Source organism: Saccostrea cucullata, unplaced genomic scaffold (assembly GCF_032062105.1).
Source record: "Saccostrea cucullata isolate Sc308-1 unplaced genomic scaffold, CSIRO_AGI_Scuc_v1 ctg2981, whole genome shotgun sequence".
NCBI lineage: Eukaryota > Metazoa > Mollusca > Bivalvia > Ostreida > Ostreidae > Saccostrea > Saccostrea cuccullata.
The window spans coordinates 22109-45687 of NW_026938339.1; the positions used below are offsets into that span (position 1 = coordinate 22109).

The 23579-nt window shown below is 35.0% G+C and overlaps 2 protein-coding genes across 4 annotated transcripts; one reads left to right on the forward strand and one right to left on the reverse strand.

The window, feature by feature from the left end:
* Positions 1-2892: 2892 nt before the first annotated feature.
* LOC134249999 (uncharacterized) lies at positions 2893-8273 on the reverse strand. 2 transcript variants are annotated; one of them, XM_062732337.1, is made up of 5 exons: positions 8048-8273; positions 5427-6004; positions 4917-5286; positions 4147-4649; positions 2893-4054 (listed from the first exon to the last, which is right to left on the reverse strand). In XM_062732337.1, the coding sequence occupies exons 1-5, from the start codon at positions 8268-8270 to the stop codon at positions 3104-3106; spliced, it is 2625 nt and encodes an 874-aa protein (XP_062588321.1). In that variant the 5' UTR covers positions 8271-8273; the 3' UTR covers positions 2893-3103. The 2 variants fall into 2 exon arrangements, with proteins under 2 accessions (XP_062588321.1, XP_062588320.1); XM_062732336.1 differs by lacking the exon at positions 8048-8273 and adding an exon at positions 7460-7717 and having other exon boundaries at positions 2894-4054.
* Positions 8274-9176: 903 nt separating this feature from the next.
* On the forward strand, positions 9177-22663 carry LOC134250000 (protein TFG-like). 2 transcript variants are annotated; one of them, XM_062732338.1, is made up of 10 exons: positions 9177-9278; positions 14772-14955; positions 15078-15161; positions 15307-15474; positions 16848-17009; positions 17335-17586; positions 18079-18099; positions 19138-19544; positions 19800-20604; positions 22217-22663. In XM_062732338.1, the coding sequence occupies exons 2-9, from the start codon at positions 14784-14786 to the stop codon at positions 19965-19967; spliced, it is 1434 nt and encodes a 477-aa protein (XP_062588322.1). In that variant the 5' UTR covers positions 9177-9278; positions 14772-14783; the 3' UTR covers positions 19968-20604; positions 22217-22663. The 2 variants fall into 2 exon arrangements, with proteins under 2 accessions (XP_062588322.1, XP_062588324.1); XM_062732340.1 differs by lacking the exon at positions 18079-18099.
* Positions 22664-23579: the final 916 nt, after the last annotated feature.

Below are 23579 nucleotides of genomic sequence, written 5' to 3' on the forward strand. Positions count from 1 at the left end.
AAAATTCTTTCTGATTATTAAATGGTTTTCTAATTATTTAACAATAATCAAACATAAACACTAACACATGTGAATGTGCCGTTATTGAAGCTTCTGATTTGGTCTGTAACTGCCTGCTTCTGAAAGGAGCAATAAATCACTGTGACCACTTGGGGAATTCTTCACTAGCCACACAGAGGTTATCAGTAATTAAACTACAGGGACTCTAGATTTAGGGAAGGAGATCTAACAGGTCACTAATGACCATGTAATAGGAGGTGGGGCTTAGCTCTTGCCATTTTGCCGGGAAATCTTTCTGATTCAGAATTGAACCTATTTTACTTCATTAAAAGCACCTAAATAAAGAATAGAACCTCCCATTCTTGTGAATATGCATAGAAAATATGGATAAGTGACAGATATCCAAAGCTGAATCTCCAAGGTGTCATATATTTCTAGCTTTGGCAGACTTTGTTGTGTAATGGGTTTTTGCCCTCTACTGTAAAGTAAGATCAGACAGTTGGTGGTATTAATTCAAAGGATTCAGCTCCCTTATTTACTGACCAATTTCTCTGAAAACTGGCCAGAATGCGTTTCAAATGTTTGTTCACAAAACCGTATCTCAGATTTTTGATATCTTGCTCAGTTCTCGATTTATTGGGGGAAATGTAGAATTGGGCTAATAAATTGGTAACATTGAAAGCCAAATGGACGTAACTTTTGAATAAGAAGATTTATCAAAAATCTGAGATACGGTTTTCAAGTTCAATCATTAATCTACATTGAGGCAAAATTTTGACTTTGAGAGGTGGAATACAAAAAAGTTGATTTATAAAATATAAATGCACTAATATTTACATTAAAATATTAATAACTTTTTAATAAGATAAAAATGAAAGTTTATATTAGAATCATTAAGTAGTACATTTAACAAGCTTTCAAATGATATATACTTTTAATATGTTATCTTTGATAATGAAAGAATTACAAGCAAATTAAATTTTGCCCTTTGGAAACCTTTGGTGTATCCTTAATTGCTAAAATTTAATTTGTTGGACGGCAGGTTGAATATTTCGCTAGTTAACTACATTATATATAGCTATAATCAATTTATTTGCAAGATTTCAGGTGGTTCGCAGCACTTTTCAAACATCTTAATGCTTCTTGAGTTTATGTGTAAAAACTTGACAAGATACACTGAGGGTATGCCCTTGCAATAAATTGATTTATTAGGGCCCTTCCATTACTTTTTCAATGAATCTGCATACAAACATGCGGCAGTATCACTTGTCTGGAAAATGTACGGACAGTTTATAAATAAAATACTAATATAGACATTGCATCCAAGTTAACGGCCTTTTATTTAATTGCAGATTTGATCAGCCTCTCACTGTGTACAAAGTGCGTCATTTTTGCGAGATGACGTCACATTGACAAGTGCATTGCGATCGATGCATCGTTTATACTGTTGTGTGGGATTAATAACAAACAACAAAACTGCATGTAATAGTAAGTTTGTATGTAGTATACAGCTATACAGCTGTTTGAAATAGCAAATAATTTCATTTTGTGGTATTTTGAAGACCTTATATTATGTTTAACGTCATAGTAAACATTTCCCGTACAAATTAGGCCCCGCCTACTTACTTTAACCTTAACTGTGCTGCGAACCGATAAACCTAGTTTATCGACTGTGAAAGTATGTATTGCTCATTTATGTGAATTTGGCGTGCCATACACGGGAAGAATTAAAGTTGGTTTACAGTACTCAAGAGCAAGGCACTTCATTTCTGAGGAAAATATGTGAAATGACAAAACATTATAAAATGTTTTGAGAAAAATCAAATTAAGAATCAAACTAGATGTTGTATGCTATTAGTGCTTGCAGTGTGCAATATTTAAGTTACATATGTATATTACAGTAATTACATTTGTACATACATTAATTAGGCCAGCTTCAAAAATGTTTTTTGTCTTCTCCCGAAGTCACAGTAAAAAAAAAAGTGCAAGTAGTTAGAAAACATTTTGTCAGAATATAAAATTTCAGCATACTTCACAAGATTATGGGGAAATTTTTTTAGGTTTAAGTTTAGGTTCAAGTTTTCTGGAAGGTTTAAAACAGTTGAATTATGTTATATATCTTTTATGTTGTTTGTCAGTATTTAAACACAAGATCTGATTTTTTTTTTCTAAATGTTTTTACTTATTTATTTATTAGCATTTATCTTGCCAGATTGATATTACAACTACTGTGAGCAAATTAAGTCCTGTGGCCCATTTTACAAAAAGGAAGTATGACTAAGACCAGAATTAATTCTGTTAAAATATATTTTTAATTTACTTTTTAATGAAAGTGGTTTAAATCTTGAAGTAAGATATTTTTACATTTAATTTCAAACAGAATTATTAATTTTTCAAAATTTTACAATAATATTAGTTTTTGGTCTTAGTCTTGAGTTCTTTTGTAAAACAGCCCACCCTAGGTTATACTTTATATATGTTGTGAACAAATCTTCAGAAAAATTTTGTAAATTTTTCTTTTGTTTAAACCGGTGAAGTCAAATGACATATTAAAAAAAAAAAGTACAGTGAAACTTGGCTAATCCAGATCTTGTGTATTCCAAAATCTTGCTTTAATAATATGATGTTAATTTGCAGTCTGTTTTATAGTAAATTCATTTGCTTATAATGTTGTCTAATCATGAATGTTGTCAAAATTTTCATGTCCAGATAAGACAAGTTTTCCTGTATTATCAAGGGATATTTTGCTCTCAGTAGTTTACTTTTTGGCATTACCAACCAGTATATAGTCTCTTTTAAGCTGAAGTTCATGTCATTATTAACTAGTTTACATAAAGCAATGTAAAGTTTTTGAAAAAAAATTAATCACTTTGTACTTTATTTAATATGATTTTATTTTACATGATATTGTTTAGTTGGCTTGAAAATGTTTGTGTTATATTTGTACCAATATACGGATTTGTTGATGTGTTTATTAAATTATTGTCTGAAGGATCAAAATAAATGTTTCCTTCTTGTCTGCACAACAACTTTCATAGAATAATGTCAAGTTTTATTGGAAGAATTTGAAAATGTGTGTGATTTTGATTTAATTAGCACTATGCTAAGCAGTAGGTTCATCATGGTCATCAAACAGATGAGTAAACACGTCTATTTCTCCAGCTGAGGTACCACTAGTTGACTTCCCAGCAGACAAGCTGGAGTCTGACTGAATGACCTCCCCTGATGAAATCTGGCTGTTGGAATGTATTGATATTCTTTCTCCAGAATGCTGCTTCAGAAATAATTCCGGATCATTGGGTGAATTATCTATCCATCTGTCCGTGTCATCAGCTGTTAGGTCGTCTGTCCTTACTTCTGTCTTTGGTTTGTTAATTGGCTGTCCTATTGTTACTTCTGGTATTGCACATAACACAGGGGACCTAACTCCTGCTCTGGGGGAAAGGCCAGATGTAGAGGGTTCTTGGGGGCTTAGCATCTGTGGGGGTGATGTTGGGGATAAAACTTTCTTGTTGGATGCCATTGCTGAATCCCTTTTGTCTGACTGTATCTTGGACGTATCCACTGGAATTTTACTGATGTTAGATTGATCTGCCACTGAACTTATGTTCTGTGGAGTGGATATAGTTGGTATGTTAATACAAGGAGTATCATTCCTTTCTTGTGGTGATTTTATAATGTTCTGTTGCATTTGGCTGTGTGTCTGAGATCCAAAAGCCCTTTCCTTTGGTGATGTTATTATCCCAATGTTTTGTAGTAATGGACTTGTTGCTTGATGTCCTATAGGCATATCTTTTGGAGATGGGAAAATCACTGCGTTTTGCTGTAATGGACTATGTCCTTGAGCTCCGGGGGAAACTATGTAATCAGACAGATTTCTGGAATGGAATGACTGGGCATTCTGTAGATAACTTTGAGAGCTGAACATGGATGGTGGGTTACTTATGGAATCTGAGGCGTTAGGTGCTCTCGGCTCCCAATGGCTGATCGTCAGTCCACCAGGAATTGACATGATGCTGATCATCTTCTGTGGCTGAATGTCCATAGCTGTAGGCTGAATTTGCAACATTTTTTTTTATTTATAGAAAACACACAATGCGTCTAAAATGAAGTTCTAAAGCTCATTTAAATACAAATTCAACTAACCTGAACCATTTCACTGCGAGATTTTGCGCCCCATCTCTCTTTCTGCGCTGCTTCAGCTTTTGATTGCGGATTTCCACTTGACAGCATCTCAGATATCAGGCGAGCATTCTCCTGTAGCATGGTAATAGCCTCAGTAAGATCTTGTGGGACATACTGGATGTTGTCTGGTAACGTGGAAGTTCCTTGGTCACGAAATCGTCTGCTGCGAGATTTCCCGCCGGCGGGAAAATGAAGTTGAATCTGATCAATGTCAATACCATCCTTTCCAACAGACTTGGACCGTCTTTCTTGCACACTTCTCGCCTCGTCTATCAAGTCGTCTGCGAAGTCGTATTGTTCCTGGTCAGAGCATTCCATGTCACTGACCACAACCATGGCGTTTTCTGTGCGTGATGTCCGTTGTGCCCATGGAATGAAGAACAAGATTATTGCACCAGTGATGACGGGAATTCCAGCGCAGTGGAAAGCTACATTATAGGATCCCAAGGCGTCGAACAAAGCACCTGTTGTAAGTATGAACATGTATGAAAGAAAAACTCAAATTCTTTTCTTCTGTCTCGGAGCATCCGCAAAACGGCAGTGGTCTCACAACATCGAGGGTCTTGAGTTATCATCTTGATTCAGGACCCCTGACCTTGTGAGGATGGTTTCTGAGAAGAAACTGTTTGTTTTTTTATCAAAGATGTATGAACAGGATAACATCTAAAAACCCATATTTTTTAAAAGACTTTAAAAAGCTTTCAAAAATTTTGACCATTTCGCTGACTTACCAGCAACTGGTGGACCAAGGGTGAAGGTTACAGAACTTGTGCCAATCAGAAACCCCCAAGCAGTCACCGAGTTCTCCCCTGCCATCAGGGATACCGTCAGTACAGGAAGGAGGACAACGTAACATCCGTCCACTAAACCAACGACAACTACGTAAAAGATGATACCGATAAAGGAGCGGATCATTGGGAGCATCATTACAGCTGTTCCGGTCACCACCATCGACAGCTGGTGCATGTGAAGTCTGTTTAAGACGCCCAGACCTACTATTTTACCAAACATGACACGGCCAATGGCTGTGGTGATTCCCAAAACCATAATTAACATTGAGCCTTTTTCTGGAGGGATGCCGATGTCTTGTGCATACGAAACCTGAACAAATTAAAAGATATCGTTAAAATTTAAAAAAAAGTTCATGATAAGTTCTCCGCATTGTTTTCCTATAGTAAACTTGCACATTATTATAATTTCTTAGAAATTTTGGTAATACCGGTATGTCATGAAATACTCACCAAATGAACATAAGGGATATAGTAGCCAAACATAACGCACGTAACAGCACAAGTCCACACGACGAACACTCGGTTCTTCCAGAGTTTCAGCTCCTGCATTAGTTTCCTGGCGGGAGACTTTTTGATGGTCTCCAATGGCGTCTCCTGGTCAGAGGACGGGAGCGGTCTAATCAGACAACAGCAGATCGCACTGAAAAGGCAAGTCCCAGAGAAACAGCGGAAAGTGTTTCTCCACCCAATGGCGTCAATAAGGGTCTGGGAAACTGGTGCCATAATCAAGGTCCCTATACTGCTTCCAGCAGTCATAAGACCCACAGCAAGCGTCATATGTTTGTCGAAGTACTTTGGAGCAATGGTCATGGTGGGACTGACGGACATGCAAGTCCCGATCCCATACAGGACCGAGAAGGAGCCGAACATTTGGTTTAGATGGGATACGAATGAGGAAAGGAAGACGGCGACGGCGCAGAGAAGTCCCCCCGCAATCATCACAACACGGTGTCCAAAACGGTTCACTAGGATACTGGCAACTGGTCCAAAGGTCATAGACAGTCCATAGGCCACGGAACCAATCCATGCTGCAAAGAAATCAAATATCAAGAACGTCACTAAGTGTCAAGAAATGTCGAGAATAAGGGAGGACCTGTAGTGTTTTTTTTAATATGAACTGTCGCATTCGATTCAGCAAAATGAAATTTATTTACTTCGTTAACAACCAATCTGATTGTACACACAAGTACTCTGCATGGATTTGGCATTAAAGGGATGCTGGACTTTCTCGTTGACAACATGTAGTCATTGGAGACGTACCCAAACCAACAAATGCGCGGGAATTCCAATGGGTAATTATTGTGCTCCTTTATTAACTGAATAGTTTTTATATTCCTACATGAAGGAACTTCTACACAGGAAGAGGACAACATTTGCTGTGCATGACCTTCATTTCGACACTCAGATTTATTGACTATGTTTTATCAAGAAAATACGTGGAGATAATGAACAGCATTCGTGCTCAAAAGTCCATCAAACTCTACAAAACAGGTGCGGAGCAAACACGGACCTCTAAAACATCAGAAATGGGATCAGGTGCCATGGATGAGTGAGCATCCCCTGCCGAACAGTCACATCTGTCGTGCATGTGCACCTTGTCTTGATCGGGAAACAACGAAAAAAACTGTGGACAACTCAATGTGTAGGTAATGGCCTAACAATTAGTATGAAAAAAGTCAATCAGTATTTGACTTATTGATAAATTGTATTTAATTGTTGACAAGGTCATAGTATCGACCATAGAGCTTATATATGAAATGATGAATATAAATGAGACTAGCTGTTGACATTCTTGCTTCATCAACTTGTTTGTCAATAAGTTACCACGTTTTAGAAATTGCTCTTCCGTATCGAATCAACTGAGAGATATATATAAACTCCGTATGCAGGTTACAAAGGTAGGTTGCTTCATAAGTAAGGGAAGTTGACGATTGAAAAGTTAAAGTCATCAAGCATCACATTTATCATAATGCTTTGCTGTTTGATTACCATTAACGTCTTTTTCAAGTAAAAGATCCAAATATGAAAAAGATGTGTCAGACTCTGTGGTGGTATCTTTTATTTCAAGTTCATCGTTTAACTCTAAAAAATTTCAAATCAACAAAAAAATTTCACAAGCCAATTATTTTGATATTATACTGACTATAGACGATAATGGCCAACTTAAAAAAAAAATAAATATGTCAAGGACAAATATACAAAGGGCTCAAGGACAACAAGGGACTTTGCCAGTATATCCGGTACAAAGAAATCAATGCTCTCGCGTTGAAGTTCTTTCGATTGTTAAATGACAGGTTAATTTTTTGCCTGTAAGGATATTTTTATTACCCCCCCCCCCCCCCCCCCCCCCAACCCCCACTTCTCTTAAAATTACATCTTGGCTATTTATTATATCACTGCGTCCGTCTCTTTTATAGTTAATGGTGGTATTAGGTAAGTGTTTTCTATCCTTTCTGCATATGAAAGTATGAAAAATTTCTTACCAGCAGTTTCTGTTGATGATTTTATGTCTTTGACGAAAGCGACGAGAAAGAATCCCCACGAATGAAGAACTCCGACTATAAAAGCTCTATTTAACAACAGAGCAAAACAAATCAAAAAGGACTGCCAGCTGTCCTTTCTGAATTCTGGAGTCGTACATGTAGCTTCCATATTTTCTAATTCCTGATCGTCATTGTCAGATAAAAGACCTTTGTCCCCTTTTGCCATTTTCAAAAAAGTTGCTGTATTTTAGCGCGAAGTTTTGACGTTCCGTCTTTGACAACGTAACAACGTTACTAGATTTATGACGTAATTGACGCAGTTTTTCAGAAGGCTACTCAAAACATGGTTCTTTCATGCTTACGAGAGATGATAAATTGACATACTAGAGGGGGGGGGGGGTAGTGTTTCTATAAACTGAAATCGAAGTCACATTTAAGTTTTCGAATATGCATATGCTCGCGGTAAACGAATTTATAGACATGGGCTTACTTCCACCAATAAACAAATTTATATTTAATTTTATTTATCATATAATCTTCTTAAACTTATTTTTTAATATTCGATAAGAAAAAAAAAGTGATACAAACCTACATTAGCTCTGCAGGTATTATATTCCCGTATGAACGCTATGAAAAATACTCCAAAAACGAACAGGAGACTTGGAATGAGCATTTGTACCACAACGACGACGGCACAAACAGTCCATGACAATTTGCTATCTTTTTCAAACACCCGTAATGGCAACACTTGGATCGAGTTCCTGCCCCCTTCCTCTGCATGAGAGTAGTGATGTTCCTCTGGAGTTGCCATTCACAAGCAAGCATTTTTTCTGAAGATTTCTGGCATATTTCTTCAGTCCATGTTGGTTCAGCACCCTTTTCCCGTGCATTTCACGTTGATGACGTCATAATGGATTTCGTGCTTTCGTGCTTTGCTATGCCGTTTATTTAGATCACTAAAAAATGTTCAATTGTTAATACAGTTTGCATATTATAGTGTAAATTCCTTTGTTTTAACCACAGCAAGAAGAACACTTATAGAATAAAATACAAGGTATACTCGTAGATTGAATCTGGGGTATATAATCCGAAAATTCTGACGTTTTCCAGGCTTTTTCGCGAAAAAATATTTGTGAGCTTTTTTGCGAATAAATATATGTGATATTTAATTGCCAGGAAAACTTAAAAATATCAAAATTGAAAAAAAGCCTGGAAAACGTAAGATATTTCGGACTAAGATATACCATGGACTTAGTATATAGGACCCTGGATATACAGAATAGAAAAGCGAAAACAGATACATAAACAGAGTTGGGGAAAAAAAGCCCCCCCCCCCACTCCTTTCACCCCCCCCCCCCAAATGTTTTTTTAAGGCCAAAATAAGCAGACCATAAATTATATATAAATGATAATAGAAAGAGCTGTGTTTTCAAAAGTTTTAAAACCTGATCGATCTGTAAATGAATTTCTATAAGCAAAGCGATGGGTTATAAATTATAAGTTATGTACATTTTTCAGAATGCAGAACATGCCCCCAGTCAGGCCAGTGTTGGATCCGCGCCCCTGATCTAACTTTATAATAATAGTCATTAGTGACTGATCATAAATTTTTTAAAAATCTCAGAATAATAAAAAAAAATCGTCACTTATAAAAAATAACAAAAGTTATTGCAGAAATTGATTTATTTTAAAAAGGATTTTGTGTGTTTTAAGCGGCCCTCTCAAAAACAGTTTCCGGATGATGTAAGCGACAAATCGCCACATCTGACAGTCAGAAGATTGACTCAGACAAATCCTCGACGTAAATCGCCAGAAGGAGGTGAGAAAATGAAAATAGGTGGACTGTATTGTAGATTTCGATATTTCACATATTGAATTATTAAGACACCGGCTCAATTTTTGTAGAAACTCTACTGAAACCAAGCTTTTACATTGCATACATTAGAGGCGTCTTCGAATTTCCTCGAAAGAATATTACGAAATTTGTTTGCTTGATATCAAATACTATGTAATTTATAGTTTCTCTCTTGATAAGGAATGTCATTTAATTTAGCTACATGATCTTGTATTTAAGGATTTGTAATTGTAAAGAAATGTATGTGAGGAAATAAAATTAATATTTCAGTGTTTGTTTGTTTTTTTTGTTGGGATTCTTTCTACCATGTATAACACCATTGTGAAAAATCTTACCTCTAAATGATAAGAATGTTAAGCTAAAATTGACCAAAAAGCTAACCCTATAAACCAAAGCCTTATTTATTCAATAAATGCCGAAACATAGCCTTGTGTGAGCATTGTGACATCATAAATACGATTATATTCAATATATTGTATTGTTTATGCCATGGCGACATAGTTTTAACCCTTTCGAAGCCAAAGCGACAAAAAAAGTCGTTTACTGTGTCAACGCCAAACCGCCAAAAATGTCGCTTTGTAATACATGCTTAACCTTTCCGTTTATTTATCATTTATCTCAGTTTAAATTAAATACAGTAATATCTAAATTTTGACACAAGTATGGGCCTTTATTTTTAAATTGGTACTGGTCTAAATATGACGTCATATTTCTTTACATTGACGTTTAATTATGACGTGGGTTTAGGAGTACACTAGCGTTGTAAAATTTGGCGCGCCATATATAGCATAAGTTTTATTTTAATGATCCATAGTCATCGGACAGTTTACACTTATTTCCCCTGGCGATACTAACATGCATATACACATGTAAATATTTTATCGATCGATCGATTGAGAGAGAGAGAAAAAGAAAAAGATATCTGTGAATATACATCTAGTCTTCATAAAATGTATTTATCATTCCAAAAATAAGATTTGTTAAAATAAATTGAAGTAATAGATTAACCCTTTCGACACCAAAGCGACAAAAATGTCGTTTACCGTGTCAACGCCAAACCGACAAAAATGTAACTTTTTCTTTTATTTATCATTTATCTCAGTTTGAATTAAATACAGTAATACCTAAATTTTGACACAAGTATGGATCTTTATTTTTAAATTGATACTGGTCTAATATATGACATCATATTTCTTTACATTGGCGTTTAATTATGACGTGGGTTTAGGAGTACACTAGCGTTGTAAAATTTGGCGCGCCATGCATAGCATAAGTTTTTTTTTAATGATCCATAGTCCTCGGACAGTTTACACTTATTTCCCCTGGCGATACTTACATGCATATAAATATTGTATCGATCGATCGATTGAGAGACAGAGAGAGAGAGAGATCTGTGAATATACATCTAGTCCTTATAAAATGTATTTATCATTCAAAAAATAAGATTTGTTAAAATGAATTAAAATAATAGATTAAATACATTTAAAAACAGTAGTCAGTGATATTAATGTTGAAATCTTCCGATAAAAAGTCACTTTGAAATTGTATTGAACTTGCAACAACTTTTAGAAATAAAATACAGCTAGATACACGCAGTATTTATTTCTTTATTTTTGAGCATTATACCGACAATGATTTTATGCTTAAAATATGTAAACAAAAGAAACAACAATAGACTAGGCTGAAAAGACAATATGATCTATTGACATTCCATTGGCGCTTGCGATGTTCTTATATATAGAAGATTAATTAATATTGATATGGCGACATCTTTTGAGAATGTATTAATGATAGCTGAAAAAAGTACTATCACCTGTAATCGTAAGCATTAATAATGCAATTCAAGAAATCTGAGCCTAAATTAAAAGTTGACTTGTTTTCAGCTTCCAGCTACCTACCGATTAATTAAAAATTAACCTGCCCCCCCCCCCCCCCCCAAAAAAAAAATAAAAAATCACTATATTATTTTCTTTTTTAAAGTTTCAATCTTTTAGGCCTGGAATATTGAAACTATTTCATTTTCTATTTTTGATTTTCGTTATTATCAATCAGGTGGAGCTATTTAGAGAGTCCAATTAGAGCCGTAGTATTAAAGGATATACCTATCTGCATGGCCTCATACAAAAAAAAAAAGTTATTATCACTAGTGCTATACGAATTATTTAATCATTGCTTTAGACATATATGAATATGTACATTTCAACACAATTTACCTAAATATGAAAAGCCGCGATTGCAGGTAAGCTGATGCCATTACATTTCCATTTCTAATTTTTTTCTCTATGATAACTCTTTGAAAGTTAATGGAGTTGATTTCTTGATAATTCTACCGGAATGTAAATTAGGCGCGTCAATAGCTAAGTTGGCCAAATATGCATGTAAATCTTGTACGGCTGTCTTTGTATTTGTCTTTGTCAATGGGCGAGGACTTTTGAAATTAGCATGTGAGTCCTCATGTAATTTAGATCCATGTCTACATTTTTAAAATTTATTTCACAATGAAATGGAAATATAAGGAATCCCTGTCTAGTTAGCATAGAATGCCAGGGACATCAATTATCGTTGATGCCCTGGCATATTATACTAACTAGACAGTGATTCCTTAAGCAAATACATGTAAACTACATGTAGATTTCGTCAAATGACTGCAGTACACCCATCATTGATCAAATTAGTACTATACATTTTTTTTTTCATTTTAGAACTTTTCATAAATCTGAGTTGGAATCCAGACAATCGTTAAATAGAGGTATTATTGATTCATCTGACGAGTTTTGATCAATTTCAGGAATTTAGAAAGTTCATTATTTCAAACCATGCGCAATGATACAATTTAATTTTTCGTAAGATTAGAAGTCAAGCTCATATGCTAAAGCATGACATGTGACTCTTGGCTATATTTTTTCTGTCAAGCAGGTTTTGTATTTGGGAATATGATCGCGAATGGCCAAGTCATTCCGACGTTTGGAATCTATATTACAGAAACCAATTTCTATAACGTTTTTGAGATGATGTTCGATTGTTGTGTCCAAGTGTTTACCCCCCCCCCTCCCAAAAAAATGACATAAATGTCTATCATTCCTCAGTTCAGCAGCATTAATACCATTACTGCTTTTGATACAGTCTGATTTACTTGATAAAAAAAAACCAAAAATATAAATATAATTTAATTTCACTTGTAACACTTCATTTGATTGGTTAAACGGTTTTATCCATTTTGTATAACATAACTTGCCTACGTCACAATGAGTTACGTCAAAAACGTATTACTCCATTAAGCGATGTTTGAAGCATTTTTGCGAAGGAAAAAATGGAAAAATTGTCTCATTGTCTACATTGAAATTAAATTATAAGGAATGAAGCTTATTTCAACTTATGTTATTCGATATAAAATAACTTGGGGCAGTTTACGCTTTATAAACCGCGAAGCGGTTTATAAAAAAAGCGTAAACTGCCCCAAGTTATGTTATAACGTATAACATAAGTTGAAATAAGCTTCATTCCTTTAATAACTAATGATTTTTAATTTTTGAATATGGAATAAACTTTCTCAAAACACTTCATTGTGTAAATGAGCCTGATGTTTCATGTTTCTCCGCGTGGTAGTAGAAAAGGTTTTATTTTTTATGATTTAACCCTGAAGAACCAATTTTATACACCATGAGTTCATTTACATGAAAGTAATATTTATTCTATTATATCGGGATCGATTTTTTTTTTTTTGCGAGGGGATGGCCCACGGTGCCCTAATTTTCGGACTGGACTTCTCTCTTTTTTCATTGTATTTGAGGGGAGGCATTGTAACAACACAATAAAGGTGTACTTAAAAATGTTGGTAATGTCTAGAAACATACCGAGTTCGAGACCCGAAATGACACATTACATTATCATTAAGCCACTCCACCTTTGTTTTGAAGCGTCTTAATTATTAAAATGCTCATCAAATTCTGGAAAAATGAGATAAATTATATATTTAAAAGTAAAGGTTATATGAGGGTCCGTTTTCTCGTATATGGCAGTTATGAATTAATAACATTTAGTATAAATATTATTTTAAAAAAGAGTTGGGGTCTCCTTCGTTCTATTATTAGTCTTTCCTTGCAATTGCTAGCTATAGGATTAATGTTTGCTTACTTTATTGTACTGATATTAGAATTATTGGAATAAATATGATTCTTTTATAAGCATTTTCCTTACATCCTTTTACCTTGGTTAAACAGGTGCTTTTTCATTATCAATTTAATTGACGCTTTTTTTCTGACGCAACTGTTTTACGTCTTAGTTGACATCATAGTACGGCATCCTTGACGTTATAGTCGTAAGGTCACAGTGTATTTGGCGTCGAAAGGGTTAAATGCAGAATTATGCATTTATTTGTTGTAAAAAGCTCATTCTAATGCAGTTGTTTTGTAAAACACGTTTCGATTGGCTAATGCACTGGTGTTTGAAGCAGTAAAACAAACATTAACGAGAGTGAAAACTTTACATTGTGACGTCATAATAGAGCGACGCAAAAACACAATGCCCCGTGACGTATTTTATATAACAAAATTCGACAAAATAAGACGTAAACAACAAACAAAATGTATGGATTGCATTAGAATGGGAATAATTGATCTTCTAATTTGGTATTTGCGACCGTTAATGCTGATTTAACGGTCGCAAACATCTGTTTTACCGGCGACGCATAAGCGTCGCCGGTAAAACTCAGTTTGTGACCGTTAAATCAGCATTAACGGTTGCAAGTACCAAATTAGAAGATAGTTATTCCCTATTTTTAGAGGTCAAATAAAAAATTATATTGCAGGGTAAGCAAAATTCATGATAACTGTGTCAAAATATAAGTTATATCTGGGCTTTTGGGCAAAACCTGATAGTGGGTTTGGCAATCCTCTTTTTTTACCATTCCCATGAGTCTCATAGTATCACTTATTTTTCAAGACAGTAACTGTAGTGTTTCCCCTTTTTTGAAAGAAAAGGGTTTAAGATCAATTCTAACAGTCTAGGGGTTGTGGTTCATGCAGGGAAAACACAAGCATATTGTGTATGTTTAAACTTCCCTGAAGAATGTGTATTTGATAACATTAACAGTGTATAGATTTCTAAAAATACACAAAAGACAGTATGCATTAAAAACTTACTTCATCTTGGTTGAAGGAATCCTATACCAGTTTTTTGTTTCTAAAAGACATACTTCAACCATATTGATTTTAGTCAGAAATAAATCGGTTATTGCTTTAAATCTCTGATATCTATGAAAGGCGATTAATTAAAATTGTGTAATTTACAGGATCAAAACAAATAGAAAGATCTAATCATCCTTTTAATTTCAGTAAGTCTGAACTCTGAACTTATCAGAAATACGCCACATGTGACTCTAAGCTACCTATGGACCTGTTCCTTTTTTAACTTTAACGTAGTTTAAGATTTATGTTTTTCATATGTGCTTTTATGCAGACAGAAATCAGAATGGACTTGAGTGGGAAGTTAATAATAAAAGTCCAGCTGGGGGATGACATCAGAAGAATCCCGATACACAATGAGGACATTACCTACGACGAGTTAGTGCTGATGATGCAGAGAGTGTTCAGAGGAAAACTTAACAATGATGATGACATTTTAATCAAATATAAAGATGAAGGTACATAACTTAAAGTTAGGGAATAATTTCTTCTCATGCGTTGTTTGTGATCACTGGTCAAGTTTTTTGCTGATTTACAATACCATCGTTGAGAAATCAATTTTTCTTGTGTTTGTCTGCAGATCAAGATCTGGTGACCATATTTGATGACTCTGATCTGTCCTTTGCCATACAGTGCAGCAGAATTCTTAAAATAACCTTATTTGGTAAGTGTCGGAAATGCTTTTAAATTTGTAGTCACTGTCATTGAAAAAAATAAAAAATGAAAAGAAATAAAAGATTTGCATAATTACAAACCACTGACAAATTTGAAATTATTATAGGTAAATGTTATATCTGTTTTTGTTTCAGTAAATGGACATAGTCCCGTCTCCTCAGGAACTAACCCCCAGCTGTCTACTGTTAGGAGGGAACTCCGACAGATACGAGACAGGGTCACACAGCTCCTAGATCAGATGGAGATAGGAGAACAGGAAATCACCAGCTCAGTAGACAGCAAAAGGGCACCTGCTGCTAAAGGTAGATAACTGGGCAGTTATCTTATAAATAAATTCTGCATACCTTTAAAGGCAGAAATTTTAAGCACCGCCTTCAAAAATACCTGGTCTGGGTAGCCCTGTCAATCAAGTATGTGAAGGTCCATCATTGGATGCTGGAACTTGATTGACAGTTACTTACTGGTCCCTGTGTATACCCTGTACACTCGTTGTGACCATCTAATTAACTTTTGATCCTTTGATTTTACTGAACATGGTATACAGAATTACTGTGATTTTTTTTTTTTAGATTGATAATTTATGAATTAAATATACCTATTTGAAAGGATAATAATATGAAATGTATTTTTAAAACAAAAAATTAACTTTTGGTACATAAAATTTTTTTTAAAATGAAATTTCCATTTTATTTTTAATATGTTAAATGGTATAATTTTAAAGTGGAAATGTTATTAATAAAGTTCAGAGCAGCACTGTGTGAAGTAATTAAATTAAAAAAAAATGTTTCTAATCATGGCTAACTTGCATTTTCCCTTTTAATTCTGATAAGAGTTTACAAGTAATCTTCTTTACCATGTTTCATGGTGACAAAGCCATGGTAGACCTACATGTCTGCAGTGCATAACTCTTTTGTGAAATGTAGATCACACAGCTCTCTTTCATTAAATAAATAGATGGGATCCGGGGATGAATGAATTATTAGTCTAATTTGGTTGTTACAAGAGTTGTTTTCTTTAAATTAACACGTACAATAACATCTTAAACAGTTTTTGTTTTAATATTTGAATTCATAGTATGATATCATAATATATTTTTTTAAATAAGTAGGGGCGTTTTCAAACAATCAAAAATAAATCAATATATAATTGAAAAAAAACTTTTTACTACTAATTTTAAAATTGTTTCAAAATTCCCAACACAGGTAAAGTTTGACATCTGAGTATTTCACCGTGTATTAAATCACTTCCTGTGTATAGGGATTAGGAGACAGATGACCACAGGTAGACTGCTAGCCCCCAAGGCATTCACACCTGTACAAAATAAGCCCCTCCCTCACCTGGAATTTACCACCCGGTAAAAAATCTCTGCCTTTAAAAAGAAATTTAAAAGAGAAATTTTAAAAAGAGATTTAAATTAGGAATTCAGTTCATTTTTGAAAAAGACAGTTGATGAGGGAGAACAGGGAAGATTTTTTAAAATCCTTGATGTATTACATGTAGCCTTTTAAAATAGCCTTACACAGTATCAGGAATATATTAAAGTATTATGTATGGGTTTAACAAAGGAATAGGTAAGGTTTTGATATAAATTAAATTGAACTTAGAGGAATGGTTATAGCACATTTCAGTTTTATAAAAGCCATGTTACTGTAACTTGATGATTTCCTCTCATTAGATGAACCGATGGTTGTGTCAGAGAGCAATCGTCGGGTAGAGCATCCCACCTCTAGTCAGCCCCGGGATGTGTCCCACAGTAAGGAGTTTGATCCCTACTCCAGTCAAAAGTCAGTGGAGGAAAATAATCCCAGTAAAGTCATGTCCTCATTTGGAATGAGTGGTAAGATCAGTGAAAATAATTCAACTGTCTCAGCATTCTCCTAGTAAAAGGACAGATTATTTTGAGGTGATAATTAATCTGACAATTAAATATGGTTAGGTACCTTAATTTACTTTTTCATTAATAAATTGATAACTAAAGTTTAAAATCTACATGTAAATGAATGTTATGTGTGCAGAAAATGTATGTAATAATCAAAATGCATGGTCAAGCTTGCATTTACTTATTGTTCCAAGGACATTCTAGGTGAATATATAAAAATTTGTGTTCTTAAATACATTTATTGCTGATTTAGTAATTCAAAGTTTGTTTTTTCTTAATGTAGGACAGGAGAGATCTGGCACCCCTGACAGTATCTCCAGTATAGGCTCAGCCAATAAACACAATATCCAGCCCTCCCCTTCCCCTGCCACCCCCGTCTCCCACCCCTCAGCTTTTGTGTCCCCCCAGCCAGTTCAGAGCCAGCCCCGTGTGGTCACCCCACAGCAACACCCCGGTCAACCAAACTATAGCCAGCAACCTCAGCAACCCACAGGTTATCAGGGGCAGCAACCAGGTTATGGCCAGCAGGCCCCAGGTATAGTACTCTAATCCAGGTGGAGTCAATCCTGTGTCTTTCAATTATTTCATTTGACTGAAATTGTCTGCATAGATAGTTTTCCACTGGCCAAAATTTAGCAGAGTTATTTCCCATTGGTCGCCATATTGGAGGTCCAAATGCTCATATTGATGATATTCCTTGAAGTCATTTTTCAACCAATTTTAAATTTTTATATTTGCTATTTTGAATTAGGAATCATTATTTTTTCTGAAGTATATAAATGTTTGGAAGCCTCCTTTATCTAAATATATATCTGCTACATTCTCTTAAACTTGGTATTAAGACAAAGAGGAAAAATCACTAAGTCAACCTCCAATATGGCGGCCAACTGGAAGAAAATATTGCTAAATTCTGGCCAGTCGAAAACTATCTCATGTGTAATTGTTTGGTATTTCTTTGGTGTCAAATACTTGTAATTCAAAATAGTAAGGGATAGAAATAAATTATTTTAAAATTGATTTTGAACAGACAATGAGAATTGTACCATAAGTAAGTAATTCTGTTGTATCAGTGCGTAAAAAATTTAATAAATAAGATAGTGCTGCTGTCTATATGCAAGTTCAAATTAAACCTCTTTTAAACCAACTTAAAAATATGAGATGAAATATGTTTGGTTTATTCATACATGTTAAGTTTAATGCATTAGGTAGATGTCTACCACTTCTTAACTATATCTCCCACCTATTATGGCTTTAAAAAAGATTACTGCTTTTTCTGCAAATTTAAATCTGTTTTAGTTCGATTGGGTAAGCATTTATGAAGCCACTCAGTCATAAAATCTCGTTGGAGATCTCGCATGATTTGAACTGCATGGGAACATAAAAACGCTTTTTCATACTGAAGTTAACCTGAATTAAAATTTTTAAGCATACTTTTCTGACAATGACTGGTGCACATGTTTGACTTCTTTTATCGAAGTGAAAAAGGGAATCAGGATTCATTAAATACTTTTTTGCATTTTTTCTTTTGCTTGCATTGTCCTGGGAAATCCAAATTTTTGTAACGAGATACAAAAAAAATTTTAGATCTTTTGCTTTATTTGACAAATGAATACTGACAATTAATGGTTCAGGCTACATCATCTTCAAAGGGTTAAAACAGCCACTGACCCAATACTTGTTATTTATGTGCATGAAAAATATCTATCTAAATAATTTATGTAGACGGTGTTTTCTTGCACTTAATAACACTTGAAATTTTATTTCATATACTGCAGTAGTGAGTACTAGTCTTCTGAGGCAATATCTACATACTGTACATACATGTATCTAAAACTTGGAAGTGTAAAACACCATGCACAAGTCTACCTCTTTTAAGGTCTGAATCCCCCTCTTTTTATTTACAGTAGCTGTATGGTTTATTTCCCAGCACCTAGTCTGTATATACATGTACATGTAACAAATATCTTACATGAAGGAAAAAAGCAAGTTTTGAAATTTATTTTCTAAGAAACCTACTTTAAAGAGATCTATGGGGTTTATATACTTGCACATTTGAAATATTCATTGACCCTTTCTGTTAACTCAGGCTTCCCTGGTGGACCCCAACAACCTGCTCCCCCATCACAATCTGGTCCACAGCAGAGACCCTTTCAGAGCCCTGCCACCTCCCAACCTGACAGACAACCCAGCCCCATGACTCAAGGAATGTCCCCAGGCCAGCCCTCTCAGGGCATGGCACCAGGTCAAGGCATGCCTCAAGGCCAACCAGGAATGCCTCAAGGCCAGCCAGGTATGCCTCAAGGCCAACAGCAGGGCCTGTCTCAAGGACCCCCACAATCACAGGGGGTACCCCCCGGACAGCCAGGGTTCCCCCCACAACAAGGTGCTGGTAGCTATGGTTACGGACAGTATGGAGGACAAGGCATGCCTCACCCTGGTCAAGGTCAAATGCCTCCAACATCATCATCAGCACAGTGGAATCAACAACAACAGGTAATATAGAGTTTATACCTTGTGTATGGATAATCCATGCTCAGTGTTTATGAACCTGTAGTATGCATTCATTGTAGTTCGCTTCATATTGTAAAAAATAGAAGTTTGCACTTGTGACTGGAGTCAAGAAATATATTCTTCCAAAATGTGTAATGATGATTTGGTAAAATAAAAAAAAAACTAACTATAATGATTAACATGACTATACTGTAATAATAAAACTTCCTTAATAAAAATGACTGATTGTTTGTCCAGGGAATGTATCAGGGAGGATATGCCGGTCAGCCACAACCAGGAGGTGCCCCACCCAGTGGTGCTGGACCCACCCCCGGGGGTCAGCCTAACCCCTTCTCCAGAGGGGGAGGGCCGGGAGGATACGGTAGTTACCCCAAACCCGCCCAGGGCTATCCAGGGTATAAGTAATGTAAATGTCATTTTAAATAAATTTTAAAACCTTTGTTAATGTTTGTAATATATTTGCTTTAAAGTCTGTGGAAGCTCTGTCAAAGTGAAACATTTATTCTGCAAAGTTTCTGTTTTTATTTTCGTGCAATATTTACTGAGAAAATGTATAAATCTGAATTGTCAAAGGCATCCATTTAATTCACTTTGTAGACTCTCAAACCAATTCAAACAGTGATCATGTTTAACATTTCTCGGATATTGATCCTGATGAAAACATTATGCTATATGTATTTTTTCTTGATTTTATAGTATCATAAATATGTATGCATTAAATATTGTTTATTTGAGAGATTTATGAATGTCATGGTAGTATTGGTGAAAGAAAACTGTATTATTGTGAATATGTTATTTTAATCAAGATCTGTTAAAAATGATAATTCATTATGAAGTGATGTGTATATACATGTACAGTGTACATATTTTTATTGTACATATGTACATGTATTCATTAATTGGTTGTGTTTTGTAAGACTGAATGCTTGCTCGAAATGAGAAGTTTATACCCATATGATATCACATTGCATGATTTTGTTGTTATAAATAAAAGCTGTACTGTATACCAGTGGAATGACCCATCAATTTTTAGGTCACCTGAGTAAACTCAGGAGACCTATTGCTATCCGTTTTCGTCCGTCGTCGTGCGTCGTGTGTTAACATTTGAACATTTTCAGCTTCTTCTCTGCAACCACTGAACCAATTTCAACCAAATTTGGCACAAAGCATCTATGGGTGAAGGGGAACAAAAATTGTGAATTTCATGATCCCTGCCCCCCTGGGGCTTGAGGGGTGGGGCCAAAACCACTAAAATTAATGCAATCTTTAAAAATCTTCTTCTTTACTCCTGGACATCAAGCAGTCAAACTGTTTGCATGATTGTAATCAGCATTGAGTCCTCTACCAAAACTGTGAAATTCATGGCCCTGGGGTCAGGGGTTCTAGTGCTAAGGCGGGGCTAAATAAGTATATAGTGAAAATGCATTATTTCTTTGAAAATCTTCTTCTCTGCTCCTGGGTATTAAATAAACCAACTAAGTACATAGTTATGATGAGCAAGAGTGCCTCTACCAAAATTGTGAATTTTATGGCCCCAGGGTCAGGGGTTCTGGTGTTAGGGTGGGGCTGTATTGATTATATACAGTGAAAATACATGATTTCTTTGAAAATCTTCTTCTCTGCCCCTTTGTATTAAATAAACTAACTAAGTGCATAGTTATGATGAGCAAGAGTGCTTTTACCCAAATTGTGAATTTTATAGCCCCAGGGTCAAGGGTTCTGGTGTAAGGGGGGGGGGGCTCTATTGATTATATAGTGAAAATACATGAATTCTTTGAAAATCTTCTTCTCTGCTCCTAGGTATCAAATAAACTAATTAAGTGCATAGTTATGATAAGCAAGAGTGCCTCAACCAAAATTATGAATTTTATGGCCCCAGGGTCAAGGGTTCTGGTGTGGGGGGGGGCTCTGTTGATTATATAGTGAAAATGCATGACTTCTTGAAAATCCCTTTCTCTTCTCCTGGATATTTACAAACTAACCAAGTACATAGTTATGATGAGCAAGAATATCTCTTCCAAAATTGTGAATTTCATGGCCCCAGGGTCAGGGGCTCTGATGTTAGGGCGAGGCTCTATTGATTATATAGTGAAAATGCATTAAATCTTTGAAAATTTTCTTCTCTGTCTCTGGGTATGAAGCAGATGAACTACTTTTATAGTTATGATGAGCAAGGGCCCTACTCTTGCAGAATTGTGAATTCAAGGCCCCAGGGTCAGGGGTGGGGGTGGGGGGGGGGGGCTCTACTTATATACTGAAAATGAATTAATTGTTTGAAATCTGCTCCTTTATATTTATATAACATTTTTTTTTTGGATAGGCAATTTTAAGGGTGCCTTTAAAAAATTTGTGCAATGTGTGGACCTAGGGTCAGGGGTTTATGTCACAGTGTTAGGGGCACTTCTGATTATTGCTGAATATTACTGATTAGTTGAAATGCAATATTGTTCCCCTACCCTGCGTATGGGTATTCAGTAACCAAGCTAAGCAACTGCTAAGTGTATTGTTATGATGATCAATGGTGCCTCTTTCAAAATTGTGAATGCCATATAGCATCTGGCTTAAAACATGAATCAAATTCAATAACTGGAAAGTTGTTGCATAATGCTCAGGTGACCTATAAGGCCCGTGGGCCTCTTGTTTTTTTATGCTAGTAAATTTATATTTAAAAAAAAAAAATTAAATTGTAATTTCATAGAATGAAAGCAAAGGTTTGAAATTAGTTGAGGTTAAGTCATATTTTCAGACCACATGAAAAGAACATCATTTTTAACAATTAATTATCAATTGTGAAAGCAATCCAAGTCAAAGTTGTTTACAGGATTTCAATATTTTAAAAAATTATACTAAGTCTTAAAGCTTTTAAATAAGTGAGCTGCTTGCTTCAAGGTACATGTACATCTATACTACTACATGTACCTTCCTTTACTTTATATATAGTAATCTCAAGAAGATTCCAAGCATTCAAATATTAATCTAAGTGAAAATATGATAAAAAGCATTTCTTGTAATCCCATCGTAGGTGATGTATATCATTTCAGATATCACTACAATATCTGTAATAGAATGTGATGTTTTAAATAAATATTTTTTTTGTTATATATATCTTTAGTTGTCTTTTTTGGAGCCAAATTACAAATATATTGTTATATTGTTCATGGGAAGAATTTGGATTTTCATATATATTTGAATGGGATTTGTGACTGATCAGAGTTTATAAAGGATAGATTTTTTTTTGTGATGCTAGGTTAGACTAAAACAAAAAGGACATATTGATGCTGTAAAAGTTTTATATTGTCTTTGGAAAAGTATGTATTCTTAAAACACAAACTCCCCTAGAAGGATTTTCAAAAGAGGGTTTTTGTGAAAAAGAGGATTATTTTAATGTTTAAATTAAATATGTGGCTGTTTTATAAAAAGAGTTCGGGGAACCAGGTTTTTGTAGAAAGACGCTTTCGGTCCAATAAGCCTTTCTGTTGAATGATTATTCAAGGAATTACTGTGTAGTTTGTTTGGTATACTAGGGCATAAACGATAGCTGGAAACATTCGCCAAGAATGCAAAAATGATTCCATATTTTCAACTAGATAGTGATTCCTTAAACATCAATAAATATCCAACTATGAAACAGATGTATCAGACTCGGTCGTATCTTTTATCTCAAGTTCACCAGGATTTATCGTATCGACATAGGAATGGAAATTACATGTACCATTGTTTATTATGTTAATTGACTAAATGCTGAGCTGAAGGCCACATGAAGTGTTCTCTTCTTTTCAAGCATACAATTTTGGACAAATTCTGCGCTTCAAATGAAAACAAAAAGGAGGTTTGTAATACCGGGACACAATTACATCATCTGTCATAAAAAGATGGTATGGCGTACTGCGTAAAATGTTCCAAGAACCACGCCTTTGTAGCAATAAATAAATAAACGTGTATCAACTCAACATCAGTCCCATGTGATGAGAAGATGGTGATTAGTATTATCTGCAGGTCTGAGGAAACTGTCAGTTA